We start from the raw sequence: 27,954 nt of genomic DNA, 5'->3' as shown, positions 1-27,954 counted from the left end.
AAGCTCTAGCCACAGTGGTGGTTTGGGAAGCTCAGCATAGAATAACATTGTTAAGGCATCAACATTTGATGAGCCATCAATAGCCAGCATGCTGGGCTCCAGACATCACATGCCGGACATAGCCCATGCCTTTGAGAGATTTTGTAGTAGGTAAAAGATGGCATAAGCCCTGGAGGACTTTTTTGACCCTTTTTCCCGAGTCCTATAAATAAAGCCTTGATTTCTCTTCAAAAAAAAATGCCATAATTTTTCCATATGTCTCTAAGGATCATATGGATGATCTTGAGAAAAGAGAAGCGCCCTCTGTCACTGATGCCAAATTGATACTCTTATTGGGCTTGAAGATGGCAACTCATTTCAGAGGCGGAGGACTAGATGGACTGCTCATGCTGCCTATGTCAGAGGAAGTCACTTCACATCTGCCTTTGGCCTTACATGCACCTCAGGGTATAAATAAGCTCAGACTGGCCTTTTGCTTGCTGAGCTTTGGGGCCCATGTCCCCGAGTCCCTCAGCAGAAGACCCTCCCTCCTCTGTGTTGAGGCAGAGTATTCATCTCGCTCCTGCCTGGACTGACCCTGGACCAGGAGAGGTGCTCCTGACCCGCTTTGGCAGAACCTTGCCTGCCTCCTTACAGGAGACCTGCTCTCGTGTGGGATGGCATCATTCCCAGACCACAGGAAGGACACTGGGAAATGGTCTTTTTTTCCCCAAAAGCTTCCAGCTGCATCTTTGTTCATCCTCCTGTCTGGTCCACGAGGAACTTGTTTTTTGCTCACATTTCAACACTGCACGAGGGAGCGTTTGTCTTGATGGCCTCTGAGATCATCCTGACACCAGATTCGCCAATGTGATTGCCCTGGAGACTAGAAAGGAAGGATTAGGACAGGGCTTGAGGAATTAATTGGCCGAAGGGCTAGAGGCCTGAGGTTCTCCAGGAGAGAACAGATCATCACTACACGCAATGCAGAACTCCAGGCGAAACCTTTGTGCTTCCGGGATCCCTCCCATGGACAAGGCACAGAGTGTCTCGCTCTTACACCGAATTTACCTACAGAGCTGCTGTGGGGCCTCGGAGTCAGCTGGCTCCAAGAATTGAGCAGAGGCAGGGCCTGACCTGGGAGCCATTTGAAAGGTGAACCAGAACGCAGGAAGGGGCAGAGGCTGCCAAGTGCACTCACTTGATGTACTGGAGCCCGTGGTTTCCAGACAGGGCGGTGGCAACGCATATCACGCCGTCCATCCCCAGGGAATTCTCTTGAAGACTAGGCAGGTAAAGACGGAGACACCACAGTGAGCCTTTCAGGACAGAAAGATGAGCCCCGGGCAGCAGCTCTGCCTTCTCCCGGGGCTGATGTGTCCAGACGCCACAGCCACAGGGGGTGGCGTTTCACCCCGAGACATGGCCACTGGTAGCCAGGCTGTCCCATCCAGGTGCCGTGGTGCATGTAAGGCCAAAATGCAGATGGGAACTTCCTCTGACATACGCAGAAGGAGCAGACCACCTGCACTGTGGACCACAGTGACCAGGGCAGTCTGAACTGCTTATATTCAGACGGAAGCAGCTACAAAGGACATCGGGAGCGTCTCATCCCATGGGGGCGGCTCTGGGCACAGGTGGGTGTCTACAGCCACTCACTTGAGTCTCCGGAGACTCGCGTTGACCTTCAGAGCGTTGGCGAGGGCCTTGGCTCCGGCGACCCCAATGGAGTTTCCCCTTAAGCTGTTGGGAAAGGCAGGACACTTAAGGCACAGTGACAGCCGAGGGGTGAAGACGGAGCCTCTTCACATAAACATGGGCTGCTGGGCGGAGCAGCGTGGACTCTGCGGCAGCAGGGGTGAGGTTGCGCCTTCCTCCTTCCTGGGCAGGAGCTGGGCCCTGGGGACCGGGGCCCGTGCAAAGGGGCAAGGCTGGCCCAGCCCAGGTGGTTTGTGAGAGCCCTCATCTTCCCCACTAAGACGCGAGAGCCAGGCTGAAACAGGCAGCAGTCTGTCCAGTGGTCCCTAGAACTGCAGGGCTGGGGTGACATGGGCATGCCCAATGGCCTGGGGTATTTGCATCTTCTCAGACTGGGGCTCAGTGGCCAGGGCCCCTAAACAGGGCCTCGGGACATGTGCATCCAGGGCAAGGCCAACTCCAGGCGGTCCCAAGGAGAGCAGGTACTTCAGGAGGGGGTCCCTAACGATGCCCAGGGAAGAAGTGTGAAGTGGGAATGGGAGGCTGGGGCATGCTTGATCTGAATGAACATTTTTAAATGATCTGTATGTAAATTTACAATTTTTTTCCTTCCATATCATTTATTTTGAATCACCAGCTTGGTTTCTTTGGGCAAGAGACTGCCCGGAGGTGGAATACTTACTCGAGAATCTCCAAGGTTCTGTTCACAGCCAGGGCCTCCCCCAGCGCCTGGGCCCCCGGGGCACCAATGGAGGCCACCTGAAGACTAAGGGGAGATGCCGTCAGCATGGACGGGACGGGGCTCCTGGCCCTGCCGCCTGCCGCAGACCCAGCTTCCGCCCGCAGCCGTGCTTCCTCTTTATCACCCTTTGCCTCAGGGCTGGGCGTGCTGAGAGCCCTGGTGTTGGCCCATGATTTGCCCAGAGAACGTGTCACAGCTGCTCACGCTGTGCGATGCTAGGGCGGAAGCCTGGCTGCTGCACAGGAAATAGAGGTGGTGTCCTGGGGGCAGGGCGAGCACTCCCGAGTGCCTAATTCTCTCTTTCTGGATGTTTGGTGTTTTATTCTAATACTACAAAAATCAAACACACCTCCTTTGACTGGGAAACAAATGACCTCTTGTGTGAGCAGGAGCCAGCCTCCTGGGCCAGACGCGTCAGGACTTACTAGAGGGCCGTGAGGGCCGTGTTTGCCTTCAGCGCGCTGGCCACCGCCGAAGCTCCTTCATCCCCAATGGCGTTCTCCTGCAAACTGAATACAGCGTGGTCCTGAATACAGACTATGCCCGGGGTCATCTTGGGGTTAATTACCCCAAACCTGATTAATATGCAGCAAGCCTGAGGTCTGTGTGAGTGAACCATCAGAGGCAAACAAAAGGGACCCGCAGAGACCCTGAGTAGGGGCTGGGGGTAGATGGCCAACCAGAAAATCAGCCTGGAGCCCTCCCTCCGGCTGTTCTTGCCGGTCAGTGTCCCTTCCTCCCCTCCACACCGGAGAAAGCAGCAGCGCCAGAGCAGCAAGTGACTGAGTTTAGTCCAAGGGGGCTTTGGCGGGTTTAAGGGAGCGGCGTGTGTGAGGGTTTTTACAGTTGAGTCTGGGTTGTGCACTAGCAGCCCCGGTTCTGTCTCAGGTCGGGAGATGTGATTGAATGGCTGTCCCCATGGGCCAAGTGCAGGCTGCACGGAGGACCCGAGTGGCCTCCCACCCCTGTGTGGTCACAAAGGCTGCCCAGAAGTAGGTCTAAACCAAACCCCAAGGATGACAGTGGGGGAAGGGCCTGGCACATCTAAGGACCCAGAGAAACGGAGTCGAGTCGCCGGCATGGCGGATGAGGCTGAGGAGGTGCTAGGAGGCCTTTGGGGGGCCTGAGAAGCCACGTTGAGGACTGGACTTCACTGCAGGCACGGGCAGCCATCCAGCCTCCCACCCAGGATGGGGACAGGTGCATGTCTTGGAGAGCTCTCTGAGCAGCAGCTGAGAGCCTGGCTGGAAGTGGAGGCCGGACAGTGACAAAGGTGAGGGATGCCAGTGCCTGGACAGTGGCCACGGGGCAGAGGGAAATGGGTGGGACCCTGGGAGGCGAACTGTGAGTGGGAAGTGAGTGGAGGCAATGTTTCTAGCCTGCGTGGTTGGCTAGTTCCATTTATGGGCCAGGAAGCCAAGAAGTGACTGGTGGGGGGAGATAACTTGGGTGGTTTGAAGTGCCTGTGAGACACTTGGGGCAGGCCCAGGCGTGGTGCCGAGTGGGCCGAGGTTACGTGGTTCTGGAGCTCGAGAGGTCTGGGATTTAAGTGTCGGGCCGCACTGAAGGTGGCTGGAGCCTGGGAGAGGAGGAGAGCTTCCAGAGAAGAGACGTGTGTCACTCAAGGGAGGAGGAGGGGAGGGGCCCTGAGGAACACAGTTTCAGGGCCAGCCAGGAGAGCCGGCCGGTGGGGGATATGCTGGATGCTGAGGGGGAAGCAGCGGTCAGGGGCAAAAGCAGACGAGGCTCAGAGGGTCAAATAGAGAGTTTCCCCCTGGCTAACACTTTCCCCCCCAGGCATCCGCCTGCGGGAATGAAGCAGCATTCACAACAGCCAAAAAGTGGAAATGGCTCAAATGTCCATCAACAGATGAAGGGATACATAAAACGTGGTCCATCCATGCAGCAGAACATGACTCGGCCATAGAAAGGACTGAAGTCTGGTAAATGCCACAACAGGGATGAGCCTTGAAAACTAATGAACGACATCAGTCACAGGTGAGTGCTGAGCGCCTAGCACAGGATGCCATTCATATGGAGTGTGCAGGACAGGTACGCACAGGGACAGCAGGTGGGCGCTGCTGGGCGCTGGGGGAGTGACTGCTCGGGTCTGGGGTTTCTTTTTGGTGTAATAGAAATGTTCTAAAATTGATTTGGGTGATGGTCACAAACTGAATATATTTGAAACTTTATATGGGTGGATTTTGTGATGTGGATTATATGTCAATAAAGCTGTTAAATTTAAAAAAACTGATAGGGAAGGAAAATTGCCTTCAGGCCTTAGGACAGAGGCGGCAGTGTGCTGAGGGCCACCCACACTAGCCCGGCGCCTGGTGGGCACCGAGGCTTCAGATTCCCCTGCCCGCCTGCCCCCCCTGCGGAAGCCCCACTTACTCAAGGCTGGTAAGGCTCCTGTTGTGCTGCAGGGCTTGTCCCAGGGCCTCGGCAGCCCCCGCCTGGATGAAGTTCCACTGCAGGCTGGGCAGATAGGCAGACGTGACCATGTGGCCCTGGGCAGAGCCCAGTAGCCTCTGGGGGCTCCAGGAAGAGGGGCTTCTCCCAGGAGTTTGATGGCTGGGGTGGAGTCCCTGCAGGAAGGGGGCCTAGCAGCTGATGGGCAGACCCCTGCAGCCCTCCTCAGGCTTAGGCTCCGAGGGCTCCATGAGCAGTCTCTGCTTAGGGGTGGGCACAGGGACAGGCTCGGATAGACTCGAGACAGCTTCTGCACGAAGCGTGTGACACTCAGAGGCGCAGCCGTGGGTGCCCACCCTCCACCTTTGGCCTCTCTGCGGATCAGCCCAGGAGGTGGAGTGTGGGGGCAGGGTGCAGCTGATGGGAGGCTCTGGAGCCTGCGTGTGGGGAGGTCTGGAGCCAGATGTGGTCTCCTGCGTCAGCTGGTTTGCACGTGGCCCTGCAGCTCTGCAGAGGGGACGGGCTGGGGGGGGTGCCGTGGACTCACTGAAGGGATGTGAGGGTGCGGTTTTCCCTCACTGCTGCCGCGATGGCCTGGGCACCCTGGTCGTGGAGGAGGTTGGCTGTCAGGCTGGGAGGAGGGGAGTCGGCGAATAAGTAGGAGCTGGCCATGGAGCCCCCGCCCCTGCTCACCCAACATCCCAGATTGCCCCCCCTTCCCAAGGACTGCATTATGCCAGGCAGGTGCTTGGACTACTGTACGGAATCCTGACAGCCCCACAGAGGGGGGCAGGGCTCAGCTCAGTGAGGTCCCTGGACAGGCCACCTGCCTGGAGGTAGCAGAGCTGCCAGGGGCGCCCTCCTGATCCCTGCACTGGGAGGGCGTGGCCCCCATGGCCTGGCCCCTACCATGTCGCCTCCCGGGGCAGCCCTACAACCTCATCCTCATGTGCTTCGCCGAGAGTGGTCAGACTTGTGGACTTGTGTTGGGGTTGACCCCTGACTCCCAGTGTGCTGGCTGCCCTTCCCCTGCCAGGGCCCGCTCCAGCCTTGCAAAGTGGCTTGGGGATTCAGGTCTAGCCCATCAGCCCGTGCTCGGGTGGACGAGGCCCTGGCATAACAGAGCCTCTGGGGCACAGCCCCCGCCACGTACTCCAGGTTCCGCAGGACGTTGTTGGTGCAGAGACCTCGAGCCAGGTCCTGGGCTCCCTCGGGGCTGATGGAGTTTTCTCGCAGGCTGAGGAAAGAGAAGGCCCTGAGCCCAGCAGGCAGACATTGCCTCTGGGGGACAAGCCTAGGCATTTGAGCTTTCGAGCCCAAGAAACTTGAGGTGGGACTTACTAAGCCTCCGGAGTGACTGGGCTGAGGTTTGAGGAGCTTCCAGCAAGCCCCGCCCCGACCGATAGCCGGCCAAGCTCTCCCCTGGTCTGCCACCAGTGGCCGGCCCCAGGGCAGGGGATGAGAAGACAGGACTGCAGAGGGGTGAGGGCGGGCCTGGGGGCCTGAAGGGCGTGTGGGGAGCAAGGGGGCAGCAGAAGTACCCGCTGAGGGCACAGCTGCCCTTCCCTCCAAAGAGCAGGAGCACAGGAAGCCAGGCTCCAGAACCAAGCTGCCTGGGCCGCAGGCCTTCCCCATAGCAGGTGCTCAGTGTAGGTGTGGCTTCCCAGCACCGGCCTTTCCTTCCAAGCCCCGAAGTCCTTATGGGGCCCCCTGGCTAAAGGGGAACCCTGGCTGGCAAGGGAAGCCGGGACTTACTTGAGGCTAAGGAGGGTCCGGTTGGCGCAGAGGGCCCCCATCAGCGCTGCCACTCCCGCATCACTGATGGAATTGCTCTGCAGGCTGCAGACAGGACGGGGCACTTGGCATGGCGGTCCCAGGACACGGAGGGAGCCACTGGTCCAGCCTGGGACTGCAGGTGCTGGGCTCAGCAGGAGCTGGGAGGCCCCGGGAGCAGGGGCCTGCCCACACTGCTCTGCTCATCATCCTTTTCTCTCCCATTCCCCACATTCTAGACCCTACTTATGTCAAGGCAGGTGGGTCTAAGCGTAACCAGCCCCAAAGTTTAGACTCTGCCTTGATTTGGGTGGCTCCAAACAGCCTCTGAGGGGAGTGTGTGGTATCTGCAGTCCCTGAGAGAGTGGCACAGCTGGTGAGAGAGCGGTGCTAAGCTCCCCGACCCCCACCAAGGCCACGGCTGTCCCCTCTCCCTCCCTCCAGCCTCCTGTGCCTGCTTCCCAAGGGCAGCGCTTGCTGTCACTCTGAAAACTCCAGAACTGACATCAGCCCACACTGTCCAGGGAAATGGAGCTGGTGGGCAGGGTGGGAAAAGTGGTGTGGGCATGGAGGGAGACCCACTGAGATCCCAGTATGCCCAGAGTTAGTGGTCGGTTGGATTCTGGCAGCGTGGTGGCCCTGACAGCCCTTCCCCAGGACCTACCACCTTCTGGATGGGTAACCCAGGGGAGTCACCCTCTGCCCACAGCCACCCCTGGAGGGTGGCCAGGCTGACTCACTCCAGGCTCTCCAGGCCCTGGTTCACCTTCAGGGCTTCAGCCAGGGCCTGGGCACCTCCATCACCAATGCTGTTACTGGAGAACCTGTGAGAGACCAGACATGGGTGAGCTGGCACCTGGAGCAGCCCAGGAGGTCGGGGCCTAGGGTCAGAGGGCTGCCTCTGTTGTTTCAAGGGTTCCCAGGCGGCAGTTTGTTTTGCCTGATGCTGGTTGGCCAGGAGCCTCTACAAACGACCACCTGATGTCTATAAGAGATGGAGGTAATGAAGTCCTTGACTCCTGGGCAGGGGAGCAGGGCCAACCCTTTAGTGTGAGGTTTTATGATAGTTTATGGGAAATTGGCCAAGAATTGCTGGGAAGGCAGTAAGTGTGAGCCTGAGACAGTCCCGATCCTGCGAATCTGGGTCCCCATTCTCCTGACCCAGGGCTTTGGAGTCCAAAGCCAGCTATCTTGTACCCACACTTCCATCCATCCATCCACAGACCCATCCACTCATCCAACCACCCATCCATCCATCCGTCCGTCTGTCCGTCCGTCCATCGACCCATCCATCCATCCATCCACCCACCCACCCTCCCACCATTCGTCCATCCACTCATCCGCCCGTCCATCTGTCCGTCTGTCCGTCCGTCCGTCCGTCCGTCCATCCATCCATCCATCCATCCATCCATCCTTCCATCCATCCACCCACTCATCTACCCTTCTATCCATCAATCCCCATGCTCACAAATATGGTGGGCTGGGGATTGTGCCGGTCACTGAGAACACACGTCACCCTCCTGCATTTCTCACATGAGCTCCTTCAGACTTCTGTTCTGCTTTAGCGCGTCCGCCATGCACTGGGCTCCCCGGGGCCCGATGGTGTTCTTCTGCAGGCTGTGGGGGAGGAGAGGGGTCTTTCAGCAAAATTGGCCTCAGCCATTGCGTTCAAAGGACAGCCTGGTTCAAGGTGAGAAGCCTCTCCATTTATCACAGCATGGTGGGGAGAGATCTCTGGGAAACGTCTGTGGATTGTAGCCAAAGTAATGCCAATAGGCTGACATTTTTATATGGAGAGTAAGAGGCAAGGAAAGTTGGGCCCTCTTTTTTCAGAAGCTGGAAAGCAGTGACCAGTGGACACTGATAATATCCAGCAACCTCCTAAGAAAGGACTTCCACGTACAATCCCTCTGGCCCTTCAGCCAATCACCCCTTTCAACACTCAACTGCCTACCTCCATCTAGACCAACCAGCAGTCTGTCTTCCAACCCTACAGTCCTTCCTAGGCAGACCCTCCATTGAGGTTTCCCCCTTATGCTGAATCTGGAGGAGGGGGTGTTATAGGAGAACCCCGTGCTTACCCTAGGACAGGCAAGGCAGGGCCTCTGCTGTGTGAGGCTAGATACAGCCTAACAAAAGGGAATTTTCCCCGGTCCTCTTTCCTTAGAGCATTTCCTTGGAAAACCTGTGATCATAAATCCATTCTCTGTCCCCTTGATAAGTATGTAAATCTTCTTAAAAGCTACATAAACCTCTCACCAGGTTTATAGTCTGCAGATATCCTTTGCAAGGGCCTTGGAGCCATCTCTTTGAAAGCGTACACATTGAGAAAGATAGCTCTGGCTACAAGTTGTAGGTGCCTGCCTGTCATACAGATAGGAGAAGTTTTATTTTCCACACGGGTAAAGTCAATTAACAAACACCAATGGCCACCCCAACTACCAGGTGAATTTATGATAAACTGCATGTGACAAATGGTGTTGTCCAGTCCTTCTACTTGAGGACAAGTTGTCATTTATCTTGAAAACATGTCAGTTATATCTGCTCAGCTCTAGGAAACGGGGAGATTCTGCCTGAGCCATCTCATTGGTGGATTGCCTGTGATGTGCAGTGTAGTTTAGTTGAATGCTTACATAATAACATGGTTTTGTTGTTGTGTACATCTGTAGGGAGGATTTTCTAGGTTGGCAGAAGGCTTTATTTTTAATTATTTCCCCAACATTGTTCTCTGGAAAAGCAGTGGACATCGAGATTCCCAGGGGCTATCCAGATGGGGCAGAAAGCCTTGGGACCATGTCGCCTCTACCTTCTCTGCAGAAAACAGGCTGAGAGGTCCTTGGAGGAGGAGAGGAGAGAAGAGGGGAGGGCCTGCCACCGGCATGCCTACTCACTGCAGCGCGGAGAGGGTCCGGTTCGCGGCCAAGGCCTCAGCCACAGACCTGGTACCATCATCTCTGATTGTGTTGCTCTGGAGGCTGTGGGGACAAGGAGGGGGCCTGAACCCCCTGCAGTGTCACCAAGGCCCAAGGAGGCAGCAGCTGACCATGGAGAGGAGGGGTCTGACCAGCACGTCAGCCTCACTGCCTGCCAGGTGCCCTGGCTGGGGCGCACGGCCCCTCCTAGAGTGGCTCTGGCTCCCGGTTTCCCTCTGGGTCTCTAAGCATTTGCCTGCTGACTGGGAAGAAGGTGTTCCTGGTATCTGGATAACAGCAGCTAGGTTATCAATATTCCTAATTCCTGCTAAAAGCCACAGCACACAGATGTTGACAGGGATGTGAAGAAATTAGAACCCTCATCTGCTGCCAGACGGAGGAATGTAAAATGGTGCAGGTGCTGTGGGAAACAGTCTGGTGGCGCCTCAAAAGGTTAAACATAGAGTTGCTGTAGGACCCAGCAAATTCCACTCCAAGGTGTCCACCCAGAATTGAAAACAGGTACTCAGATATTTGTACACGAATATGTACAGCAGCATTAGGCACACAGCCAAAAGGTGGAAACTACCCAAGCGTGTATCAGCCGAGGAATAGATAAACAAATTGTAGTCTATCCATGCAGTGGAATATTATTTGGCCACTAAAATGAATGGAGCACTGACACCTGCTACAACATGGATGAACCTTGAAAAAATTCTGCTCTGTGAAAGAAGCCAGACACCAAAGATCTTATTGTGTGACTCTGTTCATATGAAATCTCCAGGGTAGGTAAGCAAGGAGACAGGAAGCGGACTGGAGGGGAGGGGAGGATGGGGAGTAACCGCTGATGGATTCAGGGACTCTTACAGAGTGCTGAGAATATTTTAAAGCCAGACAGAAGTGATGCTGCGCCACTGTGAAGACAAGTGCCATTGAACTGTACACTTTAAAATAGTGAATTTTATCTCAATGAAAATAAATGAAAAAACAAAACAAAATAATGATACACACTCAACTGAGGACGGATACAACCACAGGCCCCTAAAAGGAGCACAGCCAGTCACACCGAACCAAAGGAACTTTCTGGAAGATGGACTTTTCAGTATCCTGGAAAACCCTTCTAGGGGCCATTCTGACCCCATGGCCTTGGGGATTTCCCACTCAATGGGGGACAAGAGGCATCCCTCACAGATTAGCAGATTATTTTATCTTTCCTCCAGCCCTTTCTCCTCTGTCCCCTGCTCAGGTGGTGAACACAAGTACAATGGCCGGGGAGAGCTGGGGTGTGGACACCTGCTTAGGATGCAAGGTCCCAAGGTGCCCCCTGGGATGGGGTCTGGCCTCTCACACCTACCACTCTCCATGGTTGGCATCTCAGCAAGGGTTTTCTGGGCCCTCTCCTGGGACAGCGGGACAGGGAATAGGTGACAGACACATACCTCAGAGAGGCCAGAGTGCGGTTCCTCTTCAGAGCATCTGCCAGTGCCTTGGCCCCTTGGGGTCCAATGGAGTTACTGCGGAGGCTAGCGGAGGGAATCCAGTTCTCAGGGCGGCGGGAGCCACAGAAGTTAAACTGACCTTTATGTCTGTCCTTGGGAAGAACTTACTGGGGTTTAGGACTTCATGTTTGGTGAAACTGGGGCAGAGAGATTATTTAAGGGGACAAGGAAGAAGGTCCCCAAGATGGCCCCATGTGATATGGAGAAGAAAGCAGATATGCTGGACTGGGGGGCTCAGGCCCAGTATAGAGGAGGGGCGCCACCGCCAGGTCTGGGCCGATGCCCCAAGAGGGCACCCCACCAGCCGAGGAGGAGCTGTGACTGTCGGCTCAGCTGTCCTCCCAACCCACCCGGGAGAGTGTGGCCTAGGGGGCCTCCCAGGACACCTCACAAGCTCTCCCTGTCCCAGTGGTGAAAGGTTGGCCTTTGGTGTTGCGCTTACTCCAGAGCCGTCAGACTTGTGTTGACCAGGAGGGATCTGGCCAGGGCTTTGGCGCCTTTATTACCGATCTTGTTCTCAGCCAAGCTGCCCGAAGAGAGGGAGGGGGGTGGTTACTGTAGGCTGTAAATCTCGCCTCTTCCTCAACACCAAACCCTTAGGCGTCCCCACTTGGACACTCGGAGACGTGGGGCACCCTGGAGCAGGCAGCCAGGCCTGGGACAGCCTCTGAGCAGGTGAGGGGACCAGAGTGGGCGGACAGACCCTTCTGTGGCAGCATGTCCCCAGCACAACAGCTTCTACAGCAACAACTCAGCAAAGAGGACAGGCGGTTACAGAACTCTACCACGTGGATCCCAGCCAGCGTGCTGGAAAACTGGCCCTCCCGGAGAAAAACAAAGTAACGTATCCCGATTTACGGCACTGGCCAATTTCCACAGTGTACATCCTCCCAGCAGGGCCAATTTCATCACTCCCAACTCTCAAAAATTCTTAAACATTTGACAATCAGCTCTCATGAACTGGTGGCCAAACTCATAGCTCCAGCACACCACTGGCCCCAGCCCTTTTCTAATGCAAGAAACAACAAAGAAAAAAAAAGGACAATTTCATCACTCCTAACTTTCAAAAATTCTTGAACATTTGACAGTCAGCTCTCATGAACTAACTGGTGGCTGAACTGATAGCTCCAGCACACCACTGGCCCCAGTAGAGAAACTAATGCAAGAAACAAAAAAGAAAAAAACAGTTAATACAGAACTAACTTTCGAGTAAAGGAATGTACATCTGTGTCCACCTTGAAAGGGCGGCCCGGGAGTGTGAGGGTGAAATCGAGTCACTGTTGCTTCCTGGATCCAGCGTCAAGAACAGTAGCTGATGAAGTTTTTAGTTTCTTAGGCAATTAAAAGTGCATGGCATCTCCATGAGCTACAACCAGGATCCCCAGGGCTTCTCAAGTTGTGTTTTGAGGTCCTCTAAGGTTCCTAAGAAAAGCTTCAGGAGGCCGAAAGTATCTGGTTCTGGGACCCCACCCCCTTTTCTTTCATTGCCAGTGGCTCCCTTTGGTCTGTCTGTCCTATGGGGGTTCTGCCTGACATGTCACTTTAAAAAATGGCTCTGTTGCACAAAACATGAAAACCATTCATCCAGACCACCTTTCATATAAATGTTCTCAAGTTCTATCCAGAGAGCTGTCCCCTCCCACCACCTAGGACTGCTATAATATTTAATAAGTCCTATTTCATGAGCCGCGTGTGTTTTCTGAGGGATGCCTTGGACATCTCCAACAGGGGTGCGGCACTAAGGCCCAGCTGTGGAAAGGCAGAGAAGAGCATGTGGCCATAGAAGACATTTTTGTTTTTTCAAAAAAATGAGCACTATCTAGACTCCTTGAAGCAAAACACTGAAAGTTGACTGTTTTGTTGAAGGCTCCCAGGAAGGAAAACATAATAATGAGAAGTTGTCACTGTCATGTTCCTTTCAAAGGGATTACATTTAGGTCATTTTTATAAAGGTCATTTCAGACCTGGGCTCTTCGGGTCATGTTCCCGGCCCCCTCTTCCTAATTCCCCGATGGCCTCAGGTCATTACAACTACAGGCCAGGGTGTTACTCGGCTTTGGAAGGGTCACCAGAGGAGAGATTTCATAAGCACATAGATCTATTCTGCAGCCAGCATATAAATTTCATCTAACCACAACATTAAAGATGAAACGTTTAAATTTTTAATGTTTTACATTAATTTTTAAAAATTACATTTCTAAACTAAAATTTAAAAATGTTTAAATTTGTACTATTTGAGGGCAAGCCGAGAGAAGCTTAGAACTGGGCTGGCACCACACCAGACCACCGAGTGCTTAGAGAAGTGCTTCCCCATCACCAGAGTGCTGGTGACCCTCACCATTTCCTTTCCCTCTCCTTGCAGGTGAGGTACCTGAGCCTAAGGAACTTTCTGCAGTGGATGGCAATGAGCAGCCTGCATCCTGAGCCGCACACTTCACAGATGCCTCTCCGTGAAGGCACCACTGGCCAGCTGAGTGGCGAGGAGGATAGGAAAGGAGCCCGGACTGCACAGGACAGGTGGGCATCCCCGGCAGGTCCCCTGGGCCAGCGTTACCTGATCCTCTGAACGCGACAGTCCTTCCCACTCAGCATGCTGCCCAGCAGCTCCATCCCGGGGTCCTGGAACTGGTTGCCGTCCAGCCTGGCCAGGAGGGAGAGCAATGGTGAGATAGTCCCGTCACCCACAGACAGGTGGGGTGGACCCCAGTGAAGGGCTGGCATGGGGCAGCAGAGACCACGGGCTGGGGGCCTTTCCCTGACCCTCCTCCAGAGCCAGTGAGCCATGCCAGGGCACCCACTGTGCCAGTGTTTTCCTGCCAATGTGAACGGGGAGGCTCCGTGATGTGAGCCCTGGGGCTCCAACCCTGGGTCTCCCCTGCAGCCCTGCACACCGTGGGACATGGATGCTGGCCCTCCTACTTCTGACGATGTGGGATGTGCTCTCCGATCCTGAATGGCCCTGGCCCTGAAGCCTCCAGCCCCTGCTAAGGTCCGGAGCAGTGGATGGAGGGTGGGCTGGGGGCGGAGCAGTGGGCGTGGCTGCCATCAGCACTGGGATGGCTCACAGGGTGTTATGGGTTGAATTGTGACCCCCAAAATGATATATTGGTGTTCTAACCCCCAGAGCCTCAGGAATCAGACTTTATTTGGAAATAGGGTTGTTGCAGATATAATTAGTTAAGCTGAAGTCACCCTGGGGTGAGGTGGGCCTGTACTCCAATATAACTGGCAGCCTTACGAGAAAAGAGGGTGCTGTGCCAAGACAGACCCGAGGCTGCGGCCGCCGGACAGAGGCAGAGCCTGGAAGGCTGTGTCCCCAGGCCGAGGACTGCGGCAAACCCCCAGGCTGGAAGGGCGGGTAGGAGTCTCCCCCGTGGGTTTCAGAGGGAGCATAGCCCTGATTTTCGACTCTGGCCTCCAGAACTGAGAGGGAATAGGTCTCTGCTGTTTTAAGCCTCACAGATTGCGGTCCTTGGTTACGGCCACCCCAGGACACTGATAAAGCGGGCATGGTGGAGGCTGGAGGGGAGGAACTTTCCAGGGCCCCCAGCTCTCCTTGGCTCCCCCTGCACACCCCATGGGCACCCACCGCAGGCTCCGGCAGTAGAGCAGCTGGGGCAGCAGGCTCTGGAAGACGCTCTTGCTGAGGAACAGGGACAGGTTGGCCTCCTGGGTGCAGGCGTCCGACACCTGCAGGAGGTAGGCCAGAGCCGCGCGATGTGCTGGGGCAGTCATCCTGGCCAGGTCGCCGCTTGCCATGGCCTCCTCCACGCTGCGGGCCAGCTCCGTGTGCTGAAGCTCGTGCAGGCAGTGCAGGACGTTGACCGCCCGGGCGCAGACTGCCACGTCGGGCTGCAGACAGCCCTGCAGGAGCTCGGCCACCTGGGCCCGGTAGCCCCAGTGCTCTCCCTGGGCCAGCAGGGAGCCAGCCAGCAGGGCGTTGACCCTCGGCGACAAGAGGCCTGAGAGGAAGCGCAGGAACACGTCCAGCCGCCCGTCCTCAGTCTGCATGGCCCTCTGGGCCGCACTCCTGAAATGCGTGAGGAAGCCAAGCCGGGGCCAGGACACGCCCCCCTCCATGAAGAGGTCGAAGACGGCCCTCTTGGCCGCACCGTAGTAGTATGCGGCTGCCGCGAACTCCTGCAGGGACAGGTGGGTGAAGCAGTAGGCTGCCGAGGAGGCCGGGGTGTCCTCCCGCTGCAGGAAGCAGCCGCACAGGGCGCCCTGCAGCAGAGGGAGGCCCACACCGAACGCCTTCAGGTCCGGCTCGTAGAACACGTACTTCTTCCTGATCAGCCCGTGGAAGGCCAGTCGGCCCAACGTCCCCACCATCTTGCGGCTGCCCTGGGCCACCTGCTGGATGCGAGGGCTTGTCCTGCCCTTCTCCTGCCCCTCCCCACCGAGAGCCGCCCTGAAATACCAAGAGTAGAGCTCACACAGGGTCCTTGGAGGCCACAGCTCTGCATCCTGGGGCCCCAGCCCGTGGCGGCCCACGTGGCCCAGTGCCAACCCCGCAAGCTGGCAGAAGGCTGGGACGGTGCACATCAGGTACAGGGCCCTGTCTGCCCGCATCTGGCTCAGGGCCCAGCCCGAGAGAGTCTGGTCTTCGGGGAACATCTGCTCCAAACACACCTTGATCTCCTCCTCGTTGAATCCCCGGATCTCTGTCATCCGGTCCACCAGGCCCCCTGGGATCTGGCCAGCCACACTGGGGCGGGAGGTGACCCAGACAGAAACCTCCGGGCAGAGGTTGCCGCGGATGATGTTGGTGATCAGGTGGTCCACCGGGATCTCCTTCTTGGGGTCCGTGCAGGCCGCAGTGCTGGAGAAGTCCAGGGGCGTCTTACACTCGTCTAGGCCGTCCAGGATCAGGAGGCTTTTGCTTAGGGCTGCCGCCTCCAGGCCGGACTCCCCACTGACGTGTGGGAAGACAGAGTGGACGAGCCTGTCGGCAGACAACTTCTCATAGGTGTTGAGGTCCCGGAAGGTCAGAGGCAGCACCAGCGAAAAGTCCTTGCCAACCTGCCCCTGGGCCCAGAGGTGGATGAAGTTCCTCACCAGGGTGGTCTTGCCCATGCCGGCCACCCCGATGGTGATAGAGATTCGGGGTGGGATAGACACCCGAGACAGAGGCAGGAAGAGCTGGTCCAGGGAGATGGTCCTCGCAGGGTGCGGGTCCCCACGCGTGGCCTCCACCTGCGTGAAGTCATGTTCCTTCAGCTGCAAGTCCGTCAGGCCCTCCGCCAGTAGGAGGCTAGTCAGCCTGGGCGAGGGACTGCCCAGCTCCGGGCTGCCCCCTGCCCTGCTCAGTAGAGCTTCACGGTGCCTCTGTATCCTCGAGTCTGCAGACAGAGGCCAGAGGGGAGTGCTGACATGGTGGAGGGTGGGCAGGGAAGAGGAGAGCAGAGAGGGCCCAGGGATACCCCTCCATCTGCCTACCTTTGTTCTGGGTCCCCAGTGGGGATTCTGATGTCCTGTTGGGTGTTTGCAGGGCCTGGGGGCCCTGACCTCCCTTCCCGGCCAGCAGGTCCACAAGGGCTTTCACCTGCTCTGCTGGGGAGCCAGTGCCGTGGCCCTGGCCAGCCTCCCCACCCGTCCACACCTCCTGCTTCCTCATGGAGTCTGGGATTGGCGTCAGGAGCTGTGATGAAAGCGCCCAACCATGTCCCCCTCAGCAGCCTGGGAACAGGTGGGTGAGCCGCCAGGAGTGGGCTGGGACCCCAGGACCCACCCTTTCTCCTTCCCCAGACTGCAGGTAGCCTCCAGGAGGGGTTGGAAAGGCAGTCTTTTTCTGGGTGGTGAGCTTAGTTCCCGATTCCGGGAGCCTTGCTCAGATGCCGGGGGCTGTTGGGTGGGAACCAGGGCCCCAGGCTCAGACCTGAGTTCTGCTGGGCAGGCCCCCTGGGCTCCTCGTGCCATAGTGTCCTCATTTGTGACCTGGAAATAGAGGTGATGTTATGAGCAGGTCCACTCACAGCAAGTGGAGAATGAAAGAAGCACCCAGTCTGGAAAGGCTGCAGGCTGTTAGGATTCCAACCCTGTGGCTTATGGGAAAGGCAGAACTGGGGGGCCAGCAGGGAGGGGAGAGTTGGCAGGGCACAGGAGATTTCAGGGCAGTATCCACTGCTCCGTGTGATACTAAGGCGGTGGGATCCCATCGTTATGCATTTGTCCAAACTCAGAATATACAGGGCCAGAGGCTCCTGACCCCAGGCAGCACTGCGTTCGCCTGGGGACAGGGACGTGGAGGTGCCGAGAGCCTAAGCCAAGCCCCACCCACCTGCTCACATTCCTTTTTCTCGCTGGGGACTTGGGTCCCATTGTCAAGGCTGGCCGCCCCCGCTTGCCCCTCCCTCGGCTGAGGTGGACACTTGAGGACCCTGAGTCCACCCTCTCGCCCCTCCCCTCCCCACCTGCAGCGGCACAACGGCAGCGCCTCCAGCAGGGCCCCAGGATACCAGGGGGCAGGGGTCGGCCATCCCTTGTCCACGGGTCTAGGAGAGAAAGCAGGGCACGGCTGGGCAGAGGTCACGCCTACTGCTCCAACAGCTTCAGCTCATTGAGATGCCTCCAACCCATCCATTCCTGTGGGTCTCTGGGTGTCCGTGTCATTCATGTAGGAGGGGTTCAGTGGCTCAGCCCCAGGGATCCAGCACACTCCCCAACCTTGGACCCACATTGGGCTTCTCAGGCAGTGTAACTCAGGACAAACCTTTTTACCTGGAAGAGGCTTTTTTCCTAGCAAAAAGTCAAATAGTATTTTTCAGCCCTTGTGGTCATGGTGATGTTGGAGAGTTAACAAGTGCAGGGGATTCCAGGTGGGTGGTGGCCAGCGCAGCTGCAGTCACCTGGGAACGGTAGAAACAGGCCAGGGCGAGACCCTTCTTAGCACCCGTCTTCAGATCCTTCTCACCATGCTCCTCTTCCTTCTAAAGGTCAAAGCCAAGGGAAAACCAGATGGGATTTTGGTTGCAGTCTAGGTTAATGTGGGCATCACTGAGGTCTTCCTTTAGCTCCTTCCATAAAACTATTTTTCCGTCACCCAGATCTGGCCAATTTCTTGTGTCTAAGCATTTTTAAATAGTGTTGTTGTGTGTATTTTGTTGGTATGAAAGAAGGCAATTTTGTATATTTTATCTCATCTCATCAACGTATTAAATACATTAGCTTTCATCATTTGTTAATTCTTCCAGGCCTTTTAATTATTGCAATATGGACAATTTCACCTCTTTTCTAAACTTATAATTCTTATTTTGAACAATGTTTTTTTACTTTGGCCAGACGCACTGCCTCCCCCAAGTGATGATGAATGGCACGCATCCTTGTCTTACTCCTGACTACCAGGAGCGGCCCCAGCTTGAAACATCGGGCCTGATGTTTGCGACAGGTTTCTAGAAGGTTAGTTCTCGCCTCTTGGAAAAGATTCCTTCAATCCCTCATTTCCTGTTGCAACTCAAATGACATTAAATAATGCTCACTGGTTGCAGACATTCTGCTGAGCACTGTACTTCCATCATTGCATTTTCTTCTTCTAACAGCTCTCCTTACTACTATTTATTTCTCTACCTTATGTGAGAGCGAGAGGATCACAGACATTAACGACTTACCCCGGGATGCAGCCCTGGGAAGCAGCTGAGTTGGCCCAGAAACCAAAGTGCCTCTGACTCCACTTGGGCTGTAGCATCTGCTGCCTCTTGTAGTATGTTTACACATCAAAAAAAAAAAGTTGGGCACGTCTGCTAAGCAAGCAAATGACTTTTTAGCAACACTGAGGTACTCCCACGATGTATCTGCATTCACTCATCCAACTGGCAGGTATTTACTGAGGGCCCACTGTGTGTCCCAGGCACGGGGGTGTGAAGGTGGACCAGTTAGACAAAGTCCTCACCCTGTGAGTGTGGTGGGGATGGGGGATGATGGTGGAAAAGGAGAAAACGGCATTTTCCATTGTACGAGTCTTTTGGCTCCTTGGTTAAATTAATTCCCATTTTATTCTTGCTGATGCTATTGTGAATAGATTTGTTGTGATTTCTTTTTGAGATTGTTCATTCTACAGAAATGTAACTGATTTTTGTCCTTTGTATCCTGCTACTTTGGTGAATTCATTTATTAGCTCTAACAGTTATTTTGTAGAATCTTTATGGTTTCCTATGTAAAATGATCATATCATCTGCAAACAGAAATTATTTTACGTCTTCCTTTCCAGTTTGCATGCCTTTTCTTGCCTAATTGCTGGGCTCGGACTTCCAGTAGTGTATGGAATATCGGTGAAAGCAGGTAGCCTTGCCTTATTCTTGACCTTAGAGGAAATGTTTTCAGTCTTTCACTATTGAGTATTATGTTCACTGTGGACTTTTCATATATGGATTTTATTATGTGAAGGTATATTCTATTTCCAGTTTGTGAATTTTTTTAACATGAAATGTTCAATTTTGTTAAATGCTTTTTCTTTTCCTACACATCAAGATTATCATGTGTGTTTTTTTCCCCTTCATTCTGTTGATGTGATATATTATCTCCATTTTTCTATGTTGAGCCATCCTTACATTCCAGGAATAAATTCTACTTGAGTTTTCTTGAGGATTTTTATACCAATTTTCATAAGGGATATTGGTCTGTAGTTTTCTTTTCTTATAGTGTGTTTGTTTAGCTTTGGTATTAGGGTAATTCTGGCCTCAGAGGATGAGTTAGAAACAGTTCCTTCCTCTTCAGTTTTATTGGAAAAGTTTGAGACGGACTGGTATTATTTCTTTAAATGTTTGGTAGAACTCAGCAGTGAAGCCACGAGGTCCAGGAATTTTCATTTTGGGGAGATTTTTGATTACTGGTACAGTCTCCTTACTAGTTATAGGTCTATTCAAATTTTCTATTTCTTTGTAATTTAGTTTTGGTAGGTTTTGTGTTTCTAGGAATTTTTTCATTTCAACTAGGTTACCTGATTTGTTGGCCTGTATTTGTTCATACTGTTCTCTTATTATCCTTTTTGTTTCTGTAGCATTGGAAGTTCTTTCTCCATTTTCATTTCTGATGTTAGTAATTTGAAACTTCTCTTTTTTTTAGTCCATCTAACTAAAGGTTTGCCTATTTTGTTGCTTCAAAAAATCAACTTCTGGTATCATTAATATTTCTCTGTTGTTTCTGTTCTCTATTTTGTTTATCTCTAATCTTTATTATTTCCTTCCTTCTAGCTTTGGGTTTAGTTTGTTCTTTTTCTACTTCCTAAGTTGTAAAGTTAGGTTGTGTGCTTGAGATCTTTCTTGTTTTTCTTAAATGTGTTTATCAATGCAACAATGTATATCAATTTCCCCCTTAGCTCTGCTTTCACCAGGACCTATAAGTTTGCTATGTTTTCACTTTCACTCATTGAATTATTTTCTGATTTCCATTGTGATTTTTTATTTTATACATTAGTTATTTAAAAGTATGTTGTTTAACTTCTACACTATTTTTAGTTTTCCAGCTTTCTTTTTGTTACTGATTTCTGACTCCATCCTGTTGTGGTTGGAGAGATAACCTGGTATGATAGCTATTTTTTAACCTATTCAGACTTAATCTGTGGCCTAACATATAATCTACTTTAGAAAATGTCTCGGGCGCACTCGAGAAGAACACGCATTCTCTTGTAGGGCAGAGTGCGCCGTATGTGTCTGTTAGGTTTAGTTGGCTTATTGTGTTGATTCTTTTACTTCCTTATGTCCTCTGTCTGTTGTTCTGTCTATTATTGTGAGTGGGGTATTGCAATCTCCAACCGATATCATAGAACTGTCTATTTCTTCCTTCAATTCTGTCAATTTTTGCATCATATGTTTTGATGGTCTGTCATTATATGCATAATGTTTATAATTATTAATCCGCTTGCTGTTTCAAACCTTTTACTAATATACAATATCCTCCTTTGTCTTTTGTGACCCTTTTTGATTTCAAGTCTATTTTATTTGATATTAATATAGCTACCACTGCTCTCTTTTGGTTATTATTCTCAAGGAATATCTTCTTCCATCCTCTCACTTTCAACCTATTTGTCTTTGAATCTCAAGTGAGTCTCCTGCAGATACCATATAGTTGGATCCTGTGTTTTTATCCATTCTTACCAATATTCGTCTTTTGATTGGAGAGTTTAATCCAGTTACATTTAAAGTAATTCCTGATAAGAAAGGAGTTCTATCATCGTGCTATTTATTTTCTTTATGCCTTACTGCTTTCCCCCCTTCATTTCCTGCATTACTATCTTCTTTTGTATTTAGTTGATTTTTCTATGAAATATTTAAATTCCTTTTTCACTTCCTTTTGTGTATATATTACAACTGATTTCTTTGTGGTTATCATGGAATTACATTTCACAGCCTAGCATCATAACATTCTAATATGAATTTATGCCAGATTAATTAACTTCAATAACATACTAAAACTTTACTCCTTTTCAGCTCTATCCCCACTCTGTTTAGTTGTTGTCATAGCATCTTTATGCATCATGTGCCCTAAAACATAAACTAATAAGTCTTTTAAATTTATTAGTATCCTAAATTATGTAGAAAACCAAATTTGGAGTTACAAACCGAAGTTACTGTCATACTAGCTTGTATACTAGTATTTGGTTATTTTCTTTAGATGCAACAGTCTCTTAAATCATATTGTTATATGATATAAAGCACTGTTAACAATAATACTAATGTTTATAACTGTTCATGTATATACCTTTATTGAAATATTTATTTCTCCATATGGCTTTGAGTTACTTCTGTCTAGTGTCATTTCATTTCACCCTGCAGGACTCCCTTGAGCATTTCTTGCAGAGCAGGTCTAGTAGTCACAAATTCCCTCCATTTTTGGTTATCTGGAAATGTCTTAAATTTCTTTTATTTTTAAAGGACAGTTTTGCTGGGTATAAGACTCTTGGTTGACAGTTTTTTTCTTTAAGCCCTTTGAATATATCAGCTTACTGTTTCTGGCCTCCAAAGTTTCTGATGAGAAGTCTGCTGGTAACCTCCTTGAGGATACCTTGTATGTGGCAATTTGCTCTGTCTTGCTGATTACAAGATTCCCTCTTTGTCTTTTGAAAGTTTGATTATAATGTATCTTGGTGTGGCTGTCTTTGAGTTAATTTTACTTGGAGTTTGTTGAGCTTCCTGAATGTTTTACAGTGTATTTTTATAGGGGAAAAAAGATAACAGAACTATGACAGATACCCTTTTTTTTCTTTTTTGGTATAGGATATCATTTTTGTCTAGTGACACTATCAAAAATCTAGGAATCTATGACTGGGATTAAGGAATTGTTTCTTATTTTTTGAATATCAACTGCTTACATTCTGTTAACAAACATATATTGCTTTCTTCCTCTCCTCTTTAAATAGATTGCTTACAGAATTATAAATGTAATGGGTGCTCACTAAACACATTTAGATAATACAAAAGTAAGTAAAGTATATACCTCACTTCCATTCCCCAGGGAGAACCTCTTCTGTTTTTTATTTGTTTATATATATGTGTGTGTGTATAACTTAGGTGCTAGTGCAGATAGGGCAAGTGAAATAAATAAAAGTTATCAAGATTAGAAAAGGAAAAAATAAAGTTGTCATTTCACTGTTGACATGATTATATACATTAAAAATTCAAAAGAATCTACAATTGAGCTATTAGAACCAATACATGAATTTAGACAGGTTTCTGGACACAAGTTCAGTATACAAAAAGATCAGTTATATTTCTACTTACTAGCAACAATCAAGCTGAAAGTAAAATTTTAAAGTACCATTTAAAAAAATACCTAACAATAAAATAAGAATAGATATAGCAAAAAGCATGTAAGACCTCTATACTGAAAATTATAGACAATACTAATAGAAATTAAGGAAGACCTAAAGGAGGGATTTACTATGTTCACGGATTGAAAGACTTAGTAGTATTAAGAAGCTGATTCTTCTTAAATTGATCTGTAGGCTGAATGATAGCCTAGTCAGAAATCCCAGCAGGCTTTTTTTGGGGAAGGTAGAAATTGGCATGGTGATTCTAAAACATATATGTAAATACAAAAGACTCTGGAATAGCCCAAATAATTTTGAAGAAGAATGAAGCTAGGGGACTTACACTATACAATATTAAAACGTAGTGTCGAGCTATCCGTGACTGGCACAAGGACAGACAAATAGACCAATGCAGTAGAATAGAGGGTCCAAAAACAGATCCACGTATGTATGGTCACACCTGATTTACAACAAGGACGCCACCTCAGTGGGGAAAAGATGGCCTTTGCATTAAATTGTGCTGGCTGATTGGATAGTCATATGGAAAAAAAATGAACCTTGACCCCTACCTTACACTATATATGAAAATTAATTCAATCTGGACCATAGATTTAAATGTGAATGCTAACACACTCAATCCTTTAGGAAAAATATAGGAGAGTATCTTTATGAACTTGGGCTAAGTAAAGACTAAATGGAACATAAAAAGCACTAACCATGAAAAAAATGATATATTGGAATTTGTTAAACTTAGGACTATCTGTTCATTAGAAGACAACATTCAAGGGGGAAAAAGCAAACCACCAACTAGGAGACGATGTCCTAAACAAAGAAAGAAACCATCAAGAAACAGCCCACTTAGAAAATGAGCCAACAAATGATACATCACAAAAGACAATATTATTAGTCATCAGAGAAATGCAGATTAAAGTCACTTTGGAGAAATGTTTGGTAGTAATTAGGCTAAATATACATATTTCTGCAACTCAGTAATTCCCCTTCTAGGTGTATACCCAACAGAAACGGGTGTTTATGTTCCTCAAAACAGTACCAGAATGTTCATAGTGGCTTTATTCATAATGTCTGAAAAAGCAGAAACAACCAATGTCCATCAACAGAACAGGATTTTCTTTTTTGGCATGTGTGTACAATAATCCTACCTGGTAATGAAAAAGAGTAAACCACTGACATACTATGGCTGACTCTTGCAGACATGTTGAGTGAAAGAAGTCTTAAACCAAAGAGAACACATTCTGTGATTCCATTTACAGGGAGTTTAAAGTCAGCCCCAACCAGTCCGAAACGATAGAAGTCAAAATAGTAGTTATCCTTAACAGTGCTTCTGATTGGATGGGGGCACGAGGGAGCCTTCTAGGGTTCTGGAAAGTTTTCTATTAATCTGTATGTGTACACAGAAGTGTATACCTATATAGATTGTTCTCACTTGATATCTGTAAATCGTATGTACCAATTCAAGTTATACAGAACAATTTTTTTTAAAAGTAATGCTAGCAGCTTTGTAAAAATTCAAATGTACGTAAACCAAAATGAAGCAATGCTACTGCAGCCTCTTAGTGCATGAGGCCCGGGCGGCCATGGCCCCCTGTCATGGTGTGCCCAGGGGCACTTAGCAGGTGTGCTGGTGGCAGAGGTGGGGGCCGCATTGAAGAAGCGCCAGGCTCAGTGCTTCTCAACTCCGGCAGGACATTGTCTGGAGCACTATCTTTCTTAATTTAATTTTTTATTGTGATAGAATATACGTAATGTACAATTTACCATTGTCGTCATTTTAAGTGGACAGTTCAGTGGTATTAAGTACACTTAAACAATGCTGTGCACTGTCCCCACTGTCCATCTCTAGAACTTTTTCATCCTCCCGAATGGAACCCATGCTCATTAAATACCAACAGCCCTTCGCCCTCCCCAGCCCTGGCAACCACATTATACTTTCTGTCTCTGTGAAATGGGTGGCTCTAGGGACCTCATATAAGTGGGATCATAGAGTGTTCATCGATTCGCATCTGGCCTCTCTCACCGAGCATGTTTTCTAGGGTCACCCGTGGTGTGTAACGTATTGGATTTTCCTTCCTTTTTAAGGCTAAATACTACACTATTGCGTTTTATGGAGAGAGCAGTTTATTCATTCGTCTGTTTATGGACACTTGGATTGTTTCCACCTCTCGGCTCTTGTGAGAAACGCTGCCGTGAACATGGTGTACAGGTATCTGTTCGTATCTCTGCTTTTGGTTCCTTCGGGTGTTTATACCCTGAAATGGGACCGCTGGACCCTACGGCCACTCTGTGGAACCCTATTTTTTAAAAGCCGATTCTCAGTCCCACCACCCAGAGTCTGGGGCAGGGCTTTAAAGCTACCAGGCGATTCTAATGAACAGCCAGAGTAGAGACCCACTGGGCCCGAGGGAGGCTGGGAATGTGCCAGAGGAGGCAGGAGTGAACAGAGAGGAAGAGGCAGGGCCTGCGCGTGCCTGAGAGGCGGGTGGGGGCGAGCTCTCCTTCCTGATCGGACACCCGTCTTTCTTGCCCTGCTGTCCTTGGGCCTAGGGTTGCCAATTTACCAAACTAAGATACAAGACACCCAGAGAAATTTGAATTTCAGGTAAACAGCAAATAGTTTTTTAGTATAAGTATATCCCATATAATACTTGGAACATACTTTTACTTATGGAAAAAACCTTGTTTATCTGAAATTCAGTTATTAATAGGATGTTCTATAATTTATCTGGTACCCCTACTCAGGCCACACTCAGATATGACCCCTCCCTGGCCTGGCCTTCACCTTTGGACACCCTGTCCCAACAGGGTCAGAGGAGGAGACCCAGCAGTGGACCCAGAGCCAACCCATTCCCATGACCTCCAGGGCCAGCATGAGAGGCTGACGATTGGTCTCCTCTGATGGGGCGGCTACCTGGCCACCTGTGTGGACAGGCCTTGCATGTGGCCACAGAGGCCACCCCTGCAAGGGGGAACCTACTGCCCAGACCTCTGGGTGGGGTGAGGTCGGGTGGCCACACGTGCCACAAGGGATGGTCAGGTAGACCTTGCCCAGTGCAGACAGCCTCCAAGGAGAGCAGCAGGTTGCCCTGCAAGCCCAGCCTAAGGAGGGGAGGCAGGGTGCGTGGGCCTTGGGTCACCTTGGGGGGGTCTGTCTGCAGAGAGTCTGAGCGGCAGAGGTCAGGGCAAGGCCAGACAGATACCAGTGCTGCCAGCTCCCCGGAGCAGGGCTTCCCCACTCCTGTGACCCTCTGTGGGGCTGGGCACGGCTGGCGGCCTGTCTCCCCAGTGTTGGTGTCGCTCAGATCCCATCTCTCATCTTGACAGCTGGGCTTCTGCCATGTCCTTGAGAGACCTGGGTCCTGATTTAATCATCATTTCTGCTACCAAAGCTCCATTTTGTCTGCTTCCCCACCAGGGGCCTCAGGTTCTGCGGGCCTGTGTGCGAGCGGCCAGCCCCTGCCCTGCCCACCTGCACTCGGTAGCAGCATGGGCCCCTGCAGTGCCGACCTCTGCGTCTCAGGCCGCAGCTTCTTGGACGCTCCTCTCCTCTGACTTCCTGCCCTTGCTCTTGCTCTGCCCCTCAGGACCCGAGAATCCAGTCCTCAGCGCTGCTGAGGTGGCCCCAGTACCATGGCTGCTGACCTCTTGAGACCAGAGAAACTTTCCTAGGGGTGGGAGGAAGAGGCGCCTTCACCCCAGGGCATGGCCCTCCTGAATGCCCTGGGCCCTGGAGCCCCAGGGGGGGCACGGGGACAGGCTCGGCGCTGGAGGGCTGGTGCCCCTGGGATAGAGGAGGGGCGCCCACCCCACGTCCCCACCGGGAACCGGCCGCAGGAGGCCGTGGTGGCCAGGAAAAGCCTGCTTCGCCATCGAGGGAGCCGGCAGGAGCCGGCAGGCCCAGAAGCCTGGCCATAGGGGAGGACCCCATGGTCAGCAGCCACCCCTGGCCCTGCTCAGCAGGCCTCTATGGTTACTGTGCCCCTCGATGTACTGCCTTCTCCATCTGAGATTGTGGCTTGGGGAGGCCCCTGGGGGCTCTCACTCATCACGAGGGCAGCATTCAGGGAGCAGGCACTGGGTGCTGGGCCCCACGTGTACTGCCTCCCTTGGCCCTCAGACCCCTGGGGCAGAAAAGGTGTCACGATTGGAGTCCAGTTCTGCTGAGTCCCACATGACCTCTGGGCCTCAGCGCTCCATATCCGTCCTGCCGGCCTGCACAGCTTTCTGGCTGCTTCCTGCTCGTCCTAGCCCGTCCCTGGTACCTGGGGAGCTGGGCTTTGTCCCCTCCGCTCACCTGGCTGTCCTGGGTACATGTTCCTTTATTCCATGCTGGGAAGTAGTCCTGCTCAGCAGCTCCCACACCCATGGGACAACTGGAGTCGCTGCAGCCGCCCCTCCCCAGAGCAGCTCAGGCCCTAGAAGTCATGGCCTTCCTGCCAGTAGTCTCCTCTTCCTCCCCCATCCTGCACTAAGGCAGCCTGACTCAACTTACCTTCTGGGCCTTGTTGCTCCAGGGATGCCAGGACTGGAGGGCTGGGGGGTGCTGCATCCGGGAGCTCAGCCCTGCTCCAGCAGATGGGGGCAGCTGGCAGCAGTGGGCGTGTCCTGAGAATCTGCGTGGCCAGCCGGCTGGCCCTAAGCCTTCAGGATCTGTCCGGGGCGAGGATGAAGCCCTGTGTGAAAGGACCAGGAGGAGCTGACCCTGCAGGGCAATGTGGCCCGCCAGCTCCTGCAGGGCCCTGGGCCCACTGCGTGTCACGGCAGCTGGGGCTTCTCACCTCTTCCTGTGCTGGGCTCCACCTCAACCCTCCTTCCTGTCTGATTTCAAAATCCGACAGCCTCACAGACAGATCGGTGGGCTGTGGCTGCCTTGGGCGGGCTCTCTGGCCGTGTTACCTGCCCTGTAAGTCAGAGGCAGGGGCTGCCACCAGGGTCTTGATTCGCGGACCCCGATAGACTTGATGCTCAGGAAAAGTAGTCCAGCCAAGGAGACAGAGGGACAGACTCAGTCAGCAGACCTTTGCTTTTCGGGGGGTAGTAGGGAAACCAGGTGGGCAGGAGAATGTTCAGTGACTTGCCTAAGGCCACACAATGGGCAGCTGGCCTCACCTGGCTGGACCGAGTCTTCACATCTGCAGGCAGGCTCTGGTACGGCTGTGGTCCCCGCTGCCCTTTCTAACC

General features: G+C 51.9%; 1 protein-coding gene across 15 annotated transcripts; it reads right to left on the bottom strand.

Moving 5' to 3' along the window:
* Positions 1 to 221: 221 nt before the first annotated feature.
* Positions 222 to 27,670, bottom strand: NLRC3 (NLR family CARD domain containing 3). 15 transcript variants are annotated; one of them, XM_073214588.1, is made up of 22 exons: positions 27,552 to 27,670; positions 27,266 to 27,446; positions 17,736 to 26,438; positions 17,429 to 17,509; positions 16,894 to 16,952; positions 16,455 to 16,656; positions 14,605 to 16,357; positions 13,570 to 13,656; positions 11,458 to 11,541; positions 10,956 to 11,039; positions 9,496 to 9,600; positions 8,138 to 8,221; positions 7,345 to 7,428; positions 6,587 to 6,670; positions 5,985 to 6,068; positions 5,379 to 5,462; positions 4,814 to 4,897; positions 2,845 to 2,928; positions 2,360 to 2,443; positions 1,639 to 1,722; positions 1,181 to 1,264; positions 222 to 865 (listed from the first exon to the last, which is right to left on the bottom strand). In XM_073214588.1, the coding sequence occupies exons 6-22, from the start codon at positions 16,630 to 16,632 to the stop codon at positions 775 to 777; spliced, it is 3,222 nt and encodes a 1,073-aa protein (XP_073070689.1). In that variant the 5' UTR covers positions 16,633 to 16,656; positions 16,894 to 16,952; positions 17,429 to 17,509; positions 17,736 to 26,438; positions 27,266 to 27,446; positions 27,552 to 27,670; the 3' UTR covers positions 222 to 774. The 15 variants fall into 15 exon arrangements, 14 of the variants coding, with proteins under 14 accessions (XP_073070689.1, XP_073070696.1, XP_073070687.1 ...); XM_073214595.1 differs by lacking the exon at positions 27,552 to 27,670 and having other exon boundaries at positions 14,605 to 15,960; positions 16,074 to 16,211; positions 27,266 to 27,545; XM_073214586.1 differs by lacking the exon at positions 27,552 to 27,670 and having other exon boundaries at positions 17,736 to 17,944; positions 18,623 to 26,438; positions 27,266 to 27,545.
* Positions 27,671 to 27,954: the final 284 nt, after the last annotated feature.

This window comes from Manis javanica, chromosome 10 (assembly GCF_040802235.1).
Source record: "Manis javanica isolate MJ-LG chromosome 10, MJ_LKY, whole genome shotgun sequence".
In the NCBI taxonomy this organism is placed as follows: domain Eukaryota; kingdom Metazoa; phylum Chordata; class Mammalia; order Pholidota; family Manidae; genus Manis; species Manis javanica.
This window is presented reverse-complemented; position numbering and strand designations above follow the sequence as displayed.

What these genes read in the sequence shown, in the direction of transcription:
- NLRC3 (XM_073214588.1), bottom strand. Translation starts at nt 16,632, where the DNA reads ATGAGGAAGCAGGAGGTGTGGACGGGTGGGGAGGCTGGCCAGGGCCAC. An exon ending in ACAAGTCTGACGGCTCTGGA is followed by an intron (nt 11,040 to 11,457) that starts GTAAGCGCAACA and finishes TCCCTCCGCTAG; the next exon opens with CCTCCGCAGTAACTCCATTG. An exon ending in ACGGCCCTCACGGCCCTCTA is followed by an intron (nt 2,444 to 2,844) that starts GTAAGTCCTGAC and finishes ATCTCCCCTTAG; the next exon opens with TCTTCAGGTGGCCTCCATTG.